Source organism: Pipistrellus kuhlii, unplaced genomic scaffold (genome assembly GCF_014108245.1).
Source record: "Pipistrellus kuhlii isolate mPipKuh1 unplaced genomic scaffold, mPipKuh1.p scaffold_m20_p_8, whole genome shotgun sequence".
NCBI classification, from domain to species: Eukaryota; Metazoa; Chordata; class Mammalia; order Chiroptera; family Vespertilionidae; genus Pipistrellus; species Pipistrellus kuhlii.
In genome coordinates, this window is record NW_023425584.1 from 47,547,434 (window position 1) to 47,562,339 (window position 14,906).

Here is a 14,906-nt window from a genome sequence, read left to right on the forward strand (position 1 = left end):
GGGCAGAGTGGGTGCCTGACAGCTTTGAGCGAAAGGGGAGACTTGGAGCTCACAGAGAGAGTGGGGAGAGAACATTAGAGACAAACACAGCAGCGTTGGCGGACCGCTTGGAAGAGGAAAGATGTTTGAGCAAAATGCGCGTGTCCTTCCGGAATGCAGCCCTGTCTCAGGATGTAGGAAACCCGGAGAGCGCGCCTTCCCCAGTACTTCCCTCCACCGCCAGCAATCTCTGCGCGGCCAGAAGTCTCAATGCCAAGGCTAATTCCCTTCTTTTCTGTCTTTCTTTTATTTTATTTTTTCTTTTGTTTCCCTGGAGCAGACGAGGCTATGGAGGCTCCTAATCACCTCCTATACTTCAGCCCCAAGCTTTGGAGTCCGGAGAGAGCTCAGGGCATCCGATTCCATTCTGGATCCCTGAGGAGCAGAGATGGGGCGAGGGGGGGAGTTAAAGAGGGGGGAGCTGTCTATCCTTTTCCTCTTTCCTCCCCCAAGTCCTGTCTACCCAAGATTGAAATGGTGCATGAATAGAGTCAGACCTGTCCTTTAAGAAATCTTTCTTGCAATCCAACTCAATTCTGTTTGAAATACAAAGAAATCACACTGCCCTTATGGATTAAAATTTAATAAAACATATTAGTTCGGGTAAAATATGAATGCATTGCTTAAAATTTTAATAGAAAATGAAGAGACAGTGATTTCTCCCCCTTGGGATGGCTGCGGCTGCATTCGGGGTTGGGACCCCACTGCCCAGGAGTTTGAGTGGAATCTCCAGCAACTCCTCACCCACCTGGAGGGAAGTCGATCACCTCTGTTGGCCTCTGGCAGCAGATGGAATGGAGGCTATTGTCAAGCAGAGGGATGGCAAGAAGAATGGTGCCCCTCTCCTGGTCCCACAGTTTATCCATTTTTTCATTTCTGTGCTTTAAAAGTCACTTTTTTGTTGTTGTTGTTTTTGGTTTTGGTTTAGTAGGTGAGTCTGCAGGTGTGCAGAGACACCATTGCGGATAGGTGCTTGGGCATAAACGTGTATGTGGAGGTCTTATGAAGTAGATTTCAGATATTGGGCCATTTCCTTCCACCCCAGGAGTTTATTCCCAACTATCCAGTGCTGAAGAAGACCTCCCCCTCCCTGGGAAGCCAGGAGTCTTTCTTCATCGCTGAGCAGCTTCCGCACTTATGGAGCAGTTGGCAGCAATGCCTGTGGGCAAAATGAAAATGGGTTTTCTTGACATCACTGCAAATATGTTGGTATTCTGGACACTCCTGGAAGGAGTGATTGCACTACTGCAAGTCCTGGTGATGAAGAAAGTATTGCATTTCCCCACTAATGCAACACAATTACTGCTGCTCATTTTTCACTTTAGGTGAGAAAAAGGGAAATCTAACTCTGGGAGTTTTTTTTTTTTTTTTTAAGTGTGTTTTTTCAGGGGAAGGGAATATAAGGAAGTATACTCTTGAACCTCTCAACATCTACACATTTTTATCTCAACCTGATCATTAGCATGAAGAGCTTCATTTTTCCCCCCCTGCCTGGAATTTGAGATATCACTGAGAAACATCTGGGAGATTTTTTAAAATTATATTGAAATTAATTTAAGGCTATATGGGTTTTAGCCATCAGAAAATATTCTCTTGGAAGTTGTCCTGCTTCAAATAGTTTCAGTCAATAAATTCCATATCAAACAAAGTTTTTTTTCCAGTTATTTCAACAGTTCCCTCTTTATTTTACGAATTTATTATACTACCTTATTTACCATATGAAATGGTGACAAGTGTTTAGCATTTTGGAGATCAGTTGTCAGTTGCTATTAAAATCAAGATTAATTCATATTAACGATATGCATTTCTCAATACTCCCAGGTGACAACATACATTAAAACAACTATTGCAAGTAATTAAGCTCAATAAAGGAGGAGGGGACAGGGAGAGGTTCAAAACACCTCCAATATTTGATTTTGCAATCCAAGTTCAGCAGACTGTTGCCACAACAATGCTTGGGAAACTCCTCAGGGTTGCTTTTCACTTTACATCTAATTAGGCACCTAATGAAAGAGAAGAATTTTTTCCCCATGTGGTTTTTTCTCCTTAGAATTCCTTTTTTTCCTTAATTTTTTTTCTTAATCCCTTCATCTTTTTCACCCAGCCCTCCAATCTCCTTCCCTCTCACAGTCAGTCTGTTCTCTGTATCTATAAATCTGTTTCTATATTGTTAATTACTTTTGTTCATAAGATTCCACATATAAGTGAAATCACATGGCACTTGTCCTTCTCTGATTGGCTTAGTTCACATAGCATAATACTCTCCAGGTCCATCTATGCTGTCCCAAATGGTACAATTTTCTTCTTCTTCTTCTTTTTGTTTTTGTTGGTTTTACAGCTGAGTAGTATTCCATTGCATAAATGTACCACTGCTGTCTCATCCACTCATCTACTCATGGGCACTTGGACTGCTTCCAACTCTTGGCTATTGTAAATAATGCTGCAATGAACACAGAGGTGCATATATTCTTTTGAATCAAGGTTTCTTCAGATATATTCCCAGAATTGGAATAGCTGGGTCACAAGGCAGTTTTGTTTTTAATTTTTTGTTGTAAATCCATAGTTTTTTACAGTGGCTACACCAATATGAATTTCCATCAACAGTGCACCAGGGTTTCCCTTTCTCCATATTTTTGTCAGCACTTGGTGTTGGTTGATTTATTGATAGTAGCCATTCTGGCAGATGTGAGGTAATGCCTTTTATTGTAGTTCTAATTTGCATTTCCTTGATGATTAGTGATATTGAGCATCTTTTCATATGTCTATTTGGCCATCTATATATCCTCTTTGGCGAAGTGTCTATTCAGATTCTTTGCCCATTTTTTAATTGGACTGTGTGTGTGTGTGTGAGTGTGTGCAGGCGCGTGCGGAGTCTTCTTGGTATTCTTACACCTTAACTTAAACACACAGATTGTTTAGGAGATGCAATACCCAAAGTTTCTCCTGTGATTCACTTAGTATTGTAATCTGGGGAAACTAGGTAGATGCATATATTTGTCTTTCAATTACTATCTTCCTGCATTCTCATGAGCCATGATAACCTTACACAGAATTGATAGAAAACATACCCAAAATATTTTAATGGTTTTTTTTATTAGGCTTTAGAGATGCTCAACAGTTTATACTAATTAGACTATCCAAAACCTTTTGAAGATTAAGCAAATTGGACAACCCTTGTTAATTAGAACATAATTTAAAGTTTGAAATTATATCACTGATGAAGTAGTCTAATTAGTATGACAATATGTTAATGGGCAAGTGAGACACAGCAACAGTGGAGTTTGGTGTGAACCTCCTCTCTAAGGCTTGAACAAAAATCCTCCCTCCAATGCTGGCATTAATAAAAGATTTCTATAGACTTCAGCCTTTCTACGATGACATACAATTTATAGTACATACAATGTATTAGCCCATAGTGCTGCTCAATATTTTCACTATTATGAAAACTAATAAATTCGTCAAGCTGAATTAAGCATACAAATCAGATGAGGCATAGCAGATTACACAGTGAAGCGCGGTGTCTCCCGAGCCTAAATGAAATTTCAATCTAATAATTCCTTCCTGGCCCAGTGATAATTTGTTTAGAGATGTTGCTCTACTTCTTTCAAAGCGCTGTTCGCACTATAATTAAATGATACTCAAGCTTTTAACTTTGATTTATTTCATTTCTCGAAGCTTGAGACAGTGAGAGCTATACAATGTCATTTTTTTTTTTTTATTTCCTTGAAAATTACCGTGGCTGTTGTTGGTATAGAAATTAAACACCTAAAAATTTACTTGAACTGTCCCGGGCAAGCCACATTCATTTATGTCAACAACCCCTCTCCCATCCCATGTCCAGGCCGCTGGGTTCAGCTACTGAAGGTAGGAGGAATCCCCTTTGGCTACTCTTTACGTAGCCAAAGAAGGGAGGAGAAAGGCAAACCTGGGAGCAGCACAGGAAAGCGCAAGGGGCTTAAGGACCATGGACAGTTCCCATCGCCTGCAGTTAGCGGTGTCTTCCCAGGGCTGGCATGTACAATAGTAAGGTCTATGCTTCCAATTTGATCCTGCCTCCCGCCCCGCTGAGGTCAGGGGCCAACCGGCGACCCCCTTCTTGCTGCTGCCGCAGGGCTTCCGGGGGCTGACCACTCGATGGCCCCCCTTCGCCACGCTTCTTCCCACTGTTTTGTCCCAGCGCGCGCCAGCGCCTCCCAGGCCTGCCGCCTGCTCTCGCACCTGCTCGCCTTCCCCAGGCACTGTATGCCTGCACCTGCTCCCAGCCACCCCGTCCTGGCTGGGCCACCCGCCGGTTCCAGCGTAGGGACCTTCTCACCCTGGCCTGCACCCCGCTCCTTCTGCGCTCTGGGGAGGCGACAGCGGGCCCCCAACACCAAGGAAAAGTAGAGAGAAGGCACCAGAACGGGGAGGAGAGGAAGACTGTGGTGTGTGTGTGTGTGTGTGTGTGTGTGTGTGTGTGTGTGTAGGAGAGGCTGTCTCCTTCTTTTACAGTTGGAACAGTGTGTGTCCACTTCTAAGAAAAGTGGTACCCACTGGGACAAAAGTATTGGCTAAAAATAGTCTACCTCTTCACCGAGTGGCTGTGGAAATGAAGATAAGTGGGACTTGTGCCAGCCCCTGAGGGCGTGTGTGTCTCTGTGTGTGTGTGTGTGTGTGTGTGTGTGTGTCTGTGTGTGTTGGGATGTGTGTGGGGAGTTCAGCAGCACATGCGCTTTTTGATCTCTGGCCCTGCCTCTCCCTCTGTCATTTGCCCCTTCCTCCTTTGATGGTGGCTAATGAAGAATAATAAATCCAATGGCAGGGTTTGCCCATGGATCCGCCTAAGACCCAACTCACACTGAACTGGATACAGGGAGGAGGAGGAGAAAGATCCGCAGGAAAGAAAAGAGGGTGGAGAGGAGTGTGTGTCGGTGATGGTGCTGGGGGAGTACGCGGGGACAAGGGGCGGAGGGGGGAGTCGCATGCGCACAGGCGACCCGAGCCTGCTCAGAGGCCGTCCAATCCGCTGAGAGCGGAGACAAGCCGAGGGAGAGAAAGCCCTGAGCCCTGTCGACCCCCGTCTCTTGGGCACCAGGCACCCGCTGGGCCCAGGGGGCGCAGAGCAGATCACCCACCACTGCGCACATCGGACGGGAGCGCAGAGCAGCGCGGAGGAACCCGGTCCAGGGCAGCAGCATCCGGACCCACCAGGGTGGCCGGGAGCCTGGGTTCAGGGTCACCAGAGCTGCGGGGCGGGGCGGGCCAAGTGGGGGCGGAGGCATGGAACTTCGCGGTAAACAGGAGGTGGGGGAGACAGCCAGGTACGAGAGGCTCTTAGCAGTCTAGGGAAAACCCACTCCAGGTTGGCTTGGCCCGCAACTTTACTTAGGAGTTTCGTTTCCCTGTGAGGTAGGTAGGTCTCCAGGAGGGGCCGGAGCCCAGCTCCTAAGGAGGAACTGCCCCGGGAGGGACTGGAGTGTAGACCTGGCCAGGGGGTGGGGTGGAGAAGACACTAAGGTAAGTGGGAGCTGCGGGGCGCGCCGAGAAGGGGCGGTGGCATCGGAGCGGGCTGGAGCCCAAAGGGAAGGAAGGTGGAGGGCGCGGCAGGAGAGCAGGAGGCGGGTGTCTGGAGCTCTGAAAGGGCCGGAGCCTCGAAGGAGCACGGGCGGAGAAGAGAAGATAGACTCGAAAGAACGAACAGGGGAGGGCGGAGGCGCGCGGGAGGGCGGGCGGGAGGGGGTGCGGGGGCAGGCGCAGGGAGAGGGGAGTATAACTCCGCCGCCGAGAAGCTCGGGGGCAGTTTCGGGCGCCCAGGTCTGCAGCTAGCGCCTGGCAGAGCCTAGCCCCGGAGCAGACCGACGCCGGAGCCAGTGGAGGAGCGCGCAGCCGGGGCCAGAGGCGCCGAGCACGGAGCAGCGGAGGGTGAGCGCAACTTTGCACCGCCCGTCCCCGCGGCCGGCCGCGCTTGACCAGTGCTTCTCGGGAGGCTCCCGGCGGCAGCCGGGGTCACTTCTTGGCGCTCCGGACCTGCGCTCCGGCCGGCCGGGAAGATGATGATGATGTCCCTGAACAGCAAGCAGGCGTTCAGCATGCCGCACGGCGGCAGCCTGCACGTGGAGCCCAAGTACTCGGCCCTGCACAGCGCCTCTCCCGGCTCCTCGGCCCCCGCGGCGCCCGCGGCCAGCTCTCCCGGCAGCTCCAGCAACGCCGGCGGCAGCGGCGGCGGCGGCGGGGGCGGCGGAGGCCGGAGCAGCAGCTCCAGTAGCAGCGGCAGCGGCGGCGGCGGCGGTGGCGGCGGGGCTTCCGAGGCGATGCGGAGAGCGTGTCTTCCAACCCCACCGGTGCGTATTCCTGCATAATCACCGCTTAGAGGCACATTTTGACAGCCCCCTTTATCTGCTTGATGTTTTTTTCATGTCTGCACAGCAAATCACCCCACCACACCTCCCAACCAATTTCTCTCTCCCCCCCCCCTTTCTCTTATGTATTCAGCGGGTCTTTCCTTTCATATTAATTTTTATGACCTGGGATGTTGCCTGTGCGCGCGCCGTGTTGTGTTGTGTTGTGTTTTTTTGCAGGCTCACATTCCTCTTCCTCGTGCGCGCTCAGTTTTTCTCTGGGTGGCTTGCTGCCTCTCCTCCTCACCTGCAATTTTTTCAGGATCGTTAATCCTGTTGATACTAATTATTATTATTTTAACGTCCTGGGGATGTTGTAAGCGCGCCGGCAGCGGTGTGGAGAGGAGAAGGGCCGGGGCTTCCTTCCGGAGAGAGCGCGCGCACAATTCCCTGTTGAGCGTAATGTGTGCCTTTTACTTGCAATTGCAGAGCAATATATTCGGCGGGCTGGATGAGAGTCTGCTGGCCCGCGCCGAGGCTCTGGCGGCCGTGGACATCGTCTCCCAGAGCAAGAGCCACCACCACCACCACCCGCCCCACCACAGCCCCTTCAAGCCGGACGCCACCTACCACACCATGAACACCATCCCGTGCACGTCCTCCGCCTCCTCCTCGTCGGTGCCCATCTCGCACCCGTCCGCGCTGGCGGCGGCGGGCACGCACCACCACCATCACCACCACCACCATCACCACCACCAGCCGCACCAGGCGCTGGAGGGCGAGCTGCTGGAGCACCTGAGCCCCGGGCTGGCGCTGGGTGCCATGGCGGGCCCCGACGGCGCCGTGGTGTCCACGCCGGCTCACGCGCCGCACATGGCTACCATGAACCCCATGCACCAAGCGGCGCTCAGCATGGCCCACCCTCACGGGCTGCCCTCCCACATGGGCTGCATGAGCGATGTGGACGCAGACCCCCGAGACCTGGAGGCGTTCGCCGAGCGCTTCAAGCAGCGGCGCATCAAGCTGGGGGTGACCCAGGCGGACGTGGGCTCCGCGCTGGCCAACCTCAAGATCCCCGGCGTGGGCTCGCTCAGCCAGAGCACCATCTGCAGGTTCGAGTCCCTCACGCTGTCCCACAACAACATGATCGCGCTCAAGCCCATCCTGCAGGCGTGGCTCGAGGAGGCCGAGAAGTCCCACCGCGAGAAGCTCACCAAGCCCGAGCTCTTCAACGGCGCCGAGAAGAAGCGCAAGCGCACGTCCATCGCGGCGCCCGAGAAGCGCTCGCTGGAAGCCTACTTCGCCATCCAGCCGCGGCCCTCCTCCGAGAAGATCGCCGCCATCGCCGAGAAGCTGGACCTTAAGAAAAACGTGGTGCGAGTCTGGTTCTGCAACCAGAGGCAGAAACAGAAAAGAATGAAATATTCTGCGGGCATCTAGGAGAGACCCTTGGCCTCTCCAGGGACACAACCCCCTCCTCATCCCCTCTTCCCCCCCCCTCCCCTGCCTCTTTTCTTTCTTCGTTTGGCGACCAGAAAATAATTCCAGTCAATGTGAATCCACAGAAAAGTGGGGGATTGGAGAGGGAGCGCGCAGCTGAGCCGCAAGCCCCGGTGAGAATGTGAAACGGCAACTCCTGCGAGGAAAGAAAAACAAAAGAAGGGATTTGTCCAGTTGCAGCAAAGTTGTCCCTTTGAACCCCACCCCACCCCACCCCGGAAAAGGCACCTGGACTTCTGCGGAGGAAGTCTGGGAGCCGGCTATTTGCGGGAAGGCAGAAGAGATAGCCTTTTGAAAGGCCCTCCAGAATGATCAAGTAAGATTTGTTTTTATTCCTAAAGACATCACCCTTGCTCAAGTTTAAAAGTACACGTTGCAGCTATTTTTCAGAAATAGAAATTGATTCAGGACTGAAACTTTAAACTAGAGTTGATGCTTAATGTGACAGAGACATCTCTAAAGTATTTTGAATTTTAAAAAAAGATGGCAGATTTTCTGCATTTACACTGTATATTATATATATATTTTTATTGTGGTTCTTACCCCCCCTTCTTCCTTCTTTGAAGTGTTAATGCTTAAGAAAGGAGTTGCGCCTGCTGTGTTCACTGATCTTGAAAGCTATTATTAGATTATTGCCGCACAACCCTCTGTAAATTATTAATTTATCTCTCTGGCAACCTAATTTGTAAACATCCTAATTAATTAAACTTCTTTAGTCTTTAAAAATGGGGGGAATGTATGGCTAGTGAAGTTAAAAAATGTTTATGTTTGATGAGTCTACTGAATTTTTACAGTTTTCCTATTAACACTGTGTTTCTTTCAGCCCATTTGTATATGCTCACTTGGAATGAAGAATTTTTTTCTTTGTTTTTACTGGTAGTGTTCTGATTTGTGAGTTGACACTCAGTAATGGATGTCTTAATCGTGTAGACCTGATTCACTGTCCAAAGTATTGTTTACTTTGTTACATATTTAATGGGGGTTCCCACATTATCCCCACTGTACATGCTCTTACACACCCTTTTACACACACACACACACACACACACACACCTCTGATGGGAGAGAAGAAGTGAAGCTGTTGGAAACATGACTATAATGCATCATTTTCTAGCTTTAGGCGCATTTGCCACTTGGTGTTTGTTCTTCCAGATTCTCAGATTCCACCAAGGTATTTCAGTCTTCTGGTTTTCAATTGCTTTGTTAATTACATTTTAACATTTACAGGATTCCTTCCATTTTTCCTTTTGGAGGTTTGTTTGTAGAAAAACTAATTTGAACTTTAAGAAAGACAGTGCACTGCTTGTAAATTCACATTGTTTGGTAAAATTCTTTTGGAACAAAAAAAATGGGTACACGACGACTGGTACCTTATTTATTGTAAATATTTCATTCAAAATGATACACATATATTCTTACAAATTTTGCTGTATTGCTGTCCCATCTGAGGATCTCCAAATTCTTGAGTTCTGTATATGATCTGGTTTCTTGTTTTTGTTAATAGATGGTTTATTTACTATGGTAATGTATTATTTTTGGTGTTGTTTGATTGTCATTGAAGAGATGATTTTAATGTTTTATTGGCAAAGTATGCTGCTTTTTCATTAAAATGTGCTATTAAAATTAAACGGCTTTTAAAATGTGATGTTTTAAATCATTTACATTGGAATTATTTTGATAGGGAATTTTTTAAAGCAGAAACACATCTCATGGTTTATTATAGAGAAGCTGGTTAATTATTATCAAAGTCTGACTTGGATTTAGTAGGAAGTGTTTCTCTAGAAAAGTATAAAATGACGGGGTTTTCATGGCCTCCTAACAGTCAGAGCTCATCTCACAGGGTGCTCTGCCCAGTGGAGATGATGATATGTGACTCTAAATACCTCCTCAGAAAGTATTTAGAGTCACAGGTCCTTTCCCTGCATCTGCAATAATTCTGCAAAGAGATCTTTGTGAGCTGAGGTGTTGCATGAGTAAAAGGAAGAAAAGGACTCAGTCTGGTTTTTAGCAGCACTGGGAGACTGGGTATGTCAAGAGTCAAGACCTAGTTGTGGGGATAGGACACTCTGGTTGAGGCCTAAGGGTTGGTCCACCATAAGTCCTCAGTTTAGCTACCACTCCTGGGAAGCAATGCCCCCAAACTGGAGCAGGAAGTACAGTCTCTCTCTCTCTCTCTCTCTCTCTCTCTCTCTCTCTCTCTCTCTCCCCTCCCTTACTCCCTTCCTCCTTCCCATTTTCCCACACCTTTACTGAAAACCACATTCTACAATATGTAGAGTGGGATTGAGGAGCAAATTATTTCCTAGGTCGTTAGAAGGAGCAAACTATTGCCCCCTTTCTATGACTCACACAGATAATCAGAGTTGTTGGAAGTCTATCTAACAGTGGTCTGGCACAAAGAAATTTTGCATATTTGATACACAGACTTTTTTTGTGATCCTAGTTTAAAGATACCTCCTTACCCATTTTAACAAGTTTAAGACTACTTACAACAGTTGAGCAACATATTAGGGATTCAAATAGTCTACCCCTCCCTGCAGGAAAGCTCTGGTTTAGATACTTGCATTATTAATGATGAAACATCATACTAATCTATAAGTCCAACAAGAGAGGAAATAGGTCATCCTCCAGGGGTAATTCTGCTAACTTGAGCTGTGACCCTTCTAATATGGAATTGTCTGGGGATATTTCTTATTTTGAGGATGAGAAATATCCTAGGAGTCAATGAAAATTGTTATAGTGACTCAAGTTGGGGTTAAACGTTGTTGGAAAAATTATTGTGATTTTCAGATATAACAAAAAGAGTCGTAAAAGTTGTATGGGTAATGAGTAGAAGAATTTATCTTCCTGTATCTGAAATAAGGAGACACTTGAAGAAACCAAATCCACGTGTCCATTTCAAAATAATGGGATGCATTGCATAGATGCCTAAGAAAATTAAAAGTTGTGGGAATTTAAAAGAAAGAATTGTGAATTAAGATATAGTGATATCCATGGTTTAATATTAATCCTGTGTTTTGGAGTTTGAAAACTTCTTCTTCCATCTCATTCCCTATTCTTAGATTTAGTTTTTCTGAAAGTCTTAAAGCAGCCAATCTCCAATTTCACTGTGCTGGATACTGATTTCAGCACCACGGATAGCAGCCACATGACTGGGCCCTACTCCAGCATGTTTTGACCCAGCAGTTCTAGCCACCTGGGGAACTTTCTGCTTGCTTATTTTTTAATTTTTTAATTTTATTTTTTTGCAGAGTGAGTAAAATGAATTGGTTGAATATGTAGCAAATCAGGCTTGCTAACCTAGGATTAAAAATTGTCTTTAATAAATAGCCCCTTCTCCTTCCTAAATGTGACTGTTATCTAAGGGTCTAGAATGTGTGCATTAAGAGATAGGAAAGTCTGTTAGGGGGAAAAACAAGTGAGCTAGTTTTCTTTCTACAAATATGAAACCTTCAAATAAAGAGAGAAATCCAGTGGAAGTAGTATAAGTTGAGAAATATATTGAATAGAAAAGAAATAGGTTTCCTCTTTAATGCATTTTGAAGTACAAGGGTAACCACTCCCTCACCTCTCTTGCCTACAAGATGGAAGTTATATCCATTAATGAAGCCTGCTTAAATGTGTTTGCTTTACGGGGAGAGCAGAATTTTAGAAAAAAAATATATTCTGAAAGATTTTATTAATGAAACTTGCAGAGACATACCAAAACAAACCAAAAAGAGATTTGGGATGAAGAGAATTGTTCTTAAAGAAATGAAAGGTAAGGATAGAGTGAATAATGTATACACTGTTAAGAAATATCCATTTGATTTTGACTTTCAAAATACTCGGATAAATAGCAAATTAAGGCTGAAGATCTTTGTCATATCAATCAAATCCACTGGTATTCATAACTCTTTTTCTAACTTTATTTCCTCAAGGTTCATAATACTTTCTATCGGAAATTGATATTTATATATTGAATTAGCAATACACCTCAGTTTGATATTTCAGAATTTTGTAGTTTATTTTTAAAACTTCTTTAAGGCAAATGATTCAATCCTTTTGTCCCAAGTGATTATCCAAATCTAAATTAGAATGGAATAAATGACCAACAGCAAAGATCATGTAAGGCTTGATTGTTACCTAAGTACTTTCCACACCAATTGGATTACAATATTACCTAGAAAAATGCAGTTTCCTTTGGATATTTGACATTAAATCAGTTGGTCAATATTTTGTTAGACTAAGTTTCATTGACAGATAAACTTGGGAAAAAACAGAACTATGCAAAAGCAAATAAAAAAAGATTTATATTCAATGAAATACTCTCCTGTTTTTCTATAAAATGCATTTTAAAATAAATAACAAAACATAACTAAATCTTTTCTCAGTAAAAGACAGATTCTGAGACCTCTCTCTGCCAATAGAATTAGAATTTGTAGGGTAAACATACTTTATTTCAAACTTAAAATGAATACATCACTTTCAATGTATTTGTTTGGGACTCTCTGAGGAAATGGCTGAAAAGGCATTAAATTTTTAACTTGATTTTAAAAGACATGTTAATAAAAAAAAATAAAGCTCAAAATATTCTAGGAAAGCCATGACAGTAAGTTTAGAAATTCATCTTTTCAATTATTTGTTGAAAATAATTTATATCTCCACGTATAAATGGTTTACATTAGAAGTCAAAACATCATGCACTTAACTTTGCAGTTGGCTTGGAGGGAGGGGCTGCTACAGAAGGAAAAAAGTTGTATCCTGATGGAACATCAAGAAAGACAAAGGTTCCAGATGAGTATGATAGAAATGCTCCTGAAGTCTATATTTGTCAGGGGACAGATTTATGGCAATGAGGGGGGAAAAAAAAATCACTGATTTTTTCCCTGCTTTGCCCCTTTAAGAGAGCCATTCCCAGTACTGAAAGGCTATTATGAGCAAATTAATAAATTACACAGCAAATTATTAAATCCAGATAATTACAAGGAATAAGTAAGTAATCATTAGTTATCTCAGCTAATTACTGCGGGTCAGAGCCAGCCAGAATGTGAAATCCTCCTCGGGAATTGAAATTAACTTTGCACAGTGAGTCTCTCTGCTTGACATCCCCAGTCTGTAGGCACATGGCAGCTCCCTTGTGAGCCAGTCTTTCTATTTAACTTGGAGAGAATAGAAATAAAATTAAGTGGCGATGTGATAATAGGAAGCTGCTCAGAAAGCAAACTGTGGGTTTTATTCTGTGCGTTCGATGCCTAGAGATGAAAAGCTTTGTTTACACCAGTTTCGAAAAAAATTTAAAGCACCCTTGTTGAACCGGGCTCCCTGCACACACACACACACACACACACACACACACACACACACATCTACAGTCCATAGTTCTTTGGTGTGACAGTTTAGCAGCACATGAAGGCTCAAAAAGAGCAAAAGGGTTTTTTTTTTTTTTTTTTTTTTGAGGTATGTGTGATGGGGGTGGCAGTGAGAAAGATAAATAAAATAAAATATTACTCTGCTTTCATCCCACACCGTTGGAAAGGCTGTAGAAAGTGCAGCCGGGTTTAATAATCTGTTTGTTTTGTTTGGGTAACAATATGCTTTCATCTTGCCACAGGAAGAACCAGCTCAGTGCAAATGTTGTCTGTCGTTGATCTTTCGCCAGATGCTTCAAGAACTGATGTCACCTTTATTTTTTTTTTCATATACCATTACTTTCTGAAGCTAGCCTCCAGTACTCTGTCTCCCTTCACTCCCCCCCACCCCACCCCAGGCCTTCTCAAAGGGCAGAAAAGACAGCCAAACCCCATGCCCGTTAGAAAGTAGAAAATGTGTCTGTGTGATAAAGTGATGATGTGTACCATAGGGCTGGGGAAGAGTGGACATAAGAAGAAAACTGCTGTTAATATATTAAAATGAGGGGGGAATCTAAAAGCTTTTTTTTTAATCAATTGCAATTAGATGGACAGTCTTTCCACTCATTCCCTGCTCTAGTCTGGGATGATAATAAAAATTTAATGAAGCCTGGGACGAGCAGAGAGCTCTGCCTAGGGACCCCGGAATAGAATATTTTAACTGTACATTTATACCCACTGTCTGGCTTCAAAGACGTGACTGCTTTTAATCTCGAATTAGAAAACCACAGACTTGAAATTAAATATTAGATCTCCTCGATCCCCCTTGCTTTCTGAAATACTGTCACGACTCTGTTTTCCTCCACTGGCCTGTGACACACATATCTTAGGTCTCCAATTACATTTCCGTGAATAATAGATGGCTTTGATAGGGTGCAGGATTCTGGTGCTTGTGTGTGTGTGTGTGTGTGTGTGTGTGTGTGTGTGTGTGTGTGTTTTAAAAAAATAGAGTTAATGCAATATTAATTGGCTGTCGAGGTTATAAGAATGCACAGGCCCCCCTTCAGGAACCAATCAATGAGACAGGGGTGTTAGAGAGAGCAAAGGGGAAGGCCTTCCCCCAGCCTAGGTCACTGCTTTGTGGAGGGGACCTTCTTAGCGCTTTGGGTAAGTGAAGGGCGCTGTGGATTCCATGGCTCTGGCAGCACTGGCTGGGCAGCCTGGAGGGGGGACGACGGGTGAGGGCAGAGCTACAGAAAGGGAAGAGTGTGAGAAGCTGGCGAGGGGACAGGGATCCAGCCGCCGGATCCCTGCACCCATCCCGTGGCTTACCACCACTTCGCAAAAGCTGGCCCTGGGTTGCCTGCCAGCCCCAAGTCCCCTCTCCTCCAGGTCGGGGTGCACGCTGGTCAGAGGCATGTGGGGAGGGGGGGAGGCGTGGAGCCCATAGGGTTGGGGGTGGGGAGCAGAGCCGCCCACCCGCGCTGGCCCCGCGCGGCCCCCGGAGCCTGGGGGAGCCGGCGTGGTGCCGGGAGCGCAGCCAGGAACCCGCGGGAAGCAGAGGCCCGGGCTCATCGCCCCCTCGCCTCTTCCTAATCACGTCTATTTAAATTCTAGCGCGGTCCGCCGCGCTCTCACCGGGGAAAGCTCTGGAGAACTGGACCCATCAATTATTCTGAAAAAATCCCAGACTCCGTGAGGCTTCCAGCCCGCGGGAGGG

General features: G+C 45.8%; 1 protein-coding gene across 1 annotated transcript; it reads left to right on the forward strand.

Annotated features, from left to right (window-relative positions):
* Positions 1 to 5,816: 5,816 nt before the first annotated feature.
* POU4F2 (POU class 4 homeobox 2) lies at positions 5,817 to 9,496 on the forward strand. Its single transcript, XM_036424036.1, has 2 exons — positions 5,817 to 6,359; positions 6,846 to 9,496. The coding sequence occupies exons 1-2, from the start codon at positions 6,069 to 6,071 to the stop codon at positions 7,794 to 7,796; spliced, it is 1,242 nt and encodes a 413-aa protein (XP_036279929.1). The 5' UTR covers positions 5,817 to 6,068; the 3' UTR covers positions 7,797 to 9,496.
* Positions 9,497 to 14,906: the final 5,410 nt, after the last annotated feature.

Coding starts and splice junctions, on each gene's coding strand:
- POU4F2 (XM_036424036.1), top strand. CDS start 6,069: ATGATGATGATGTCCCTGAACAGCAAGCAGGCGTTCAGCATGCCGCAC. Junction 6,360..6,845: donor CGTGTCTTCCAACCCCACCG/GTGCGTATTCCT, acceptor TTGCAATTGCAG/AGCAATATATTCGGCGGGCT.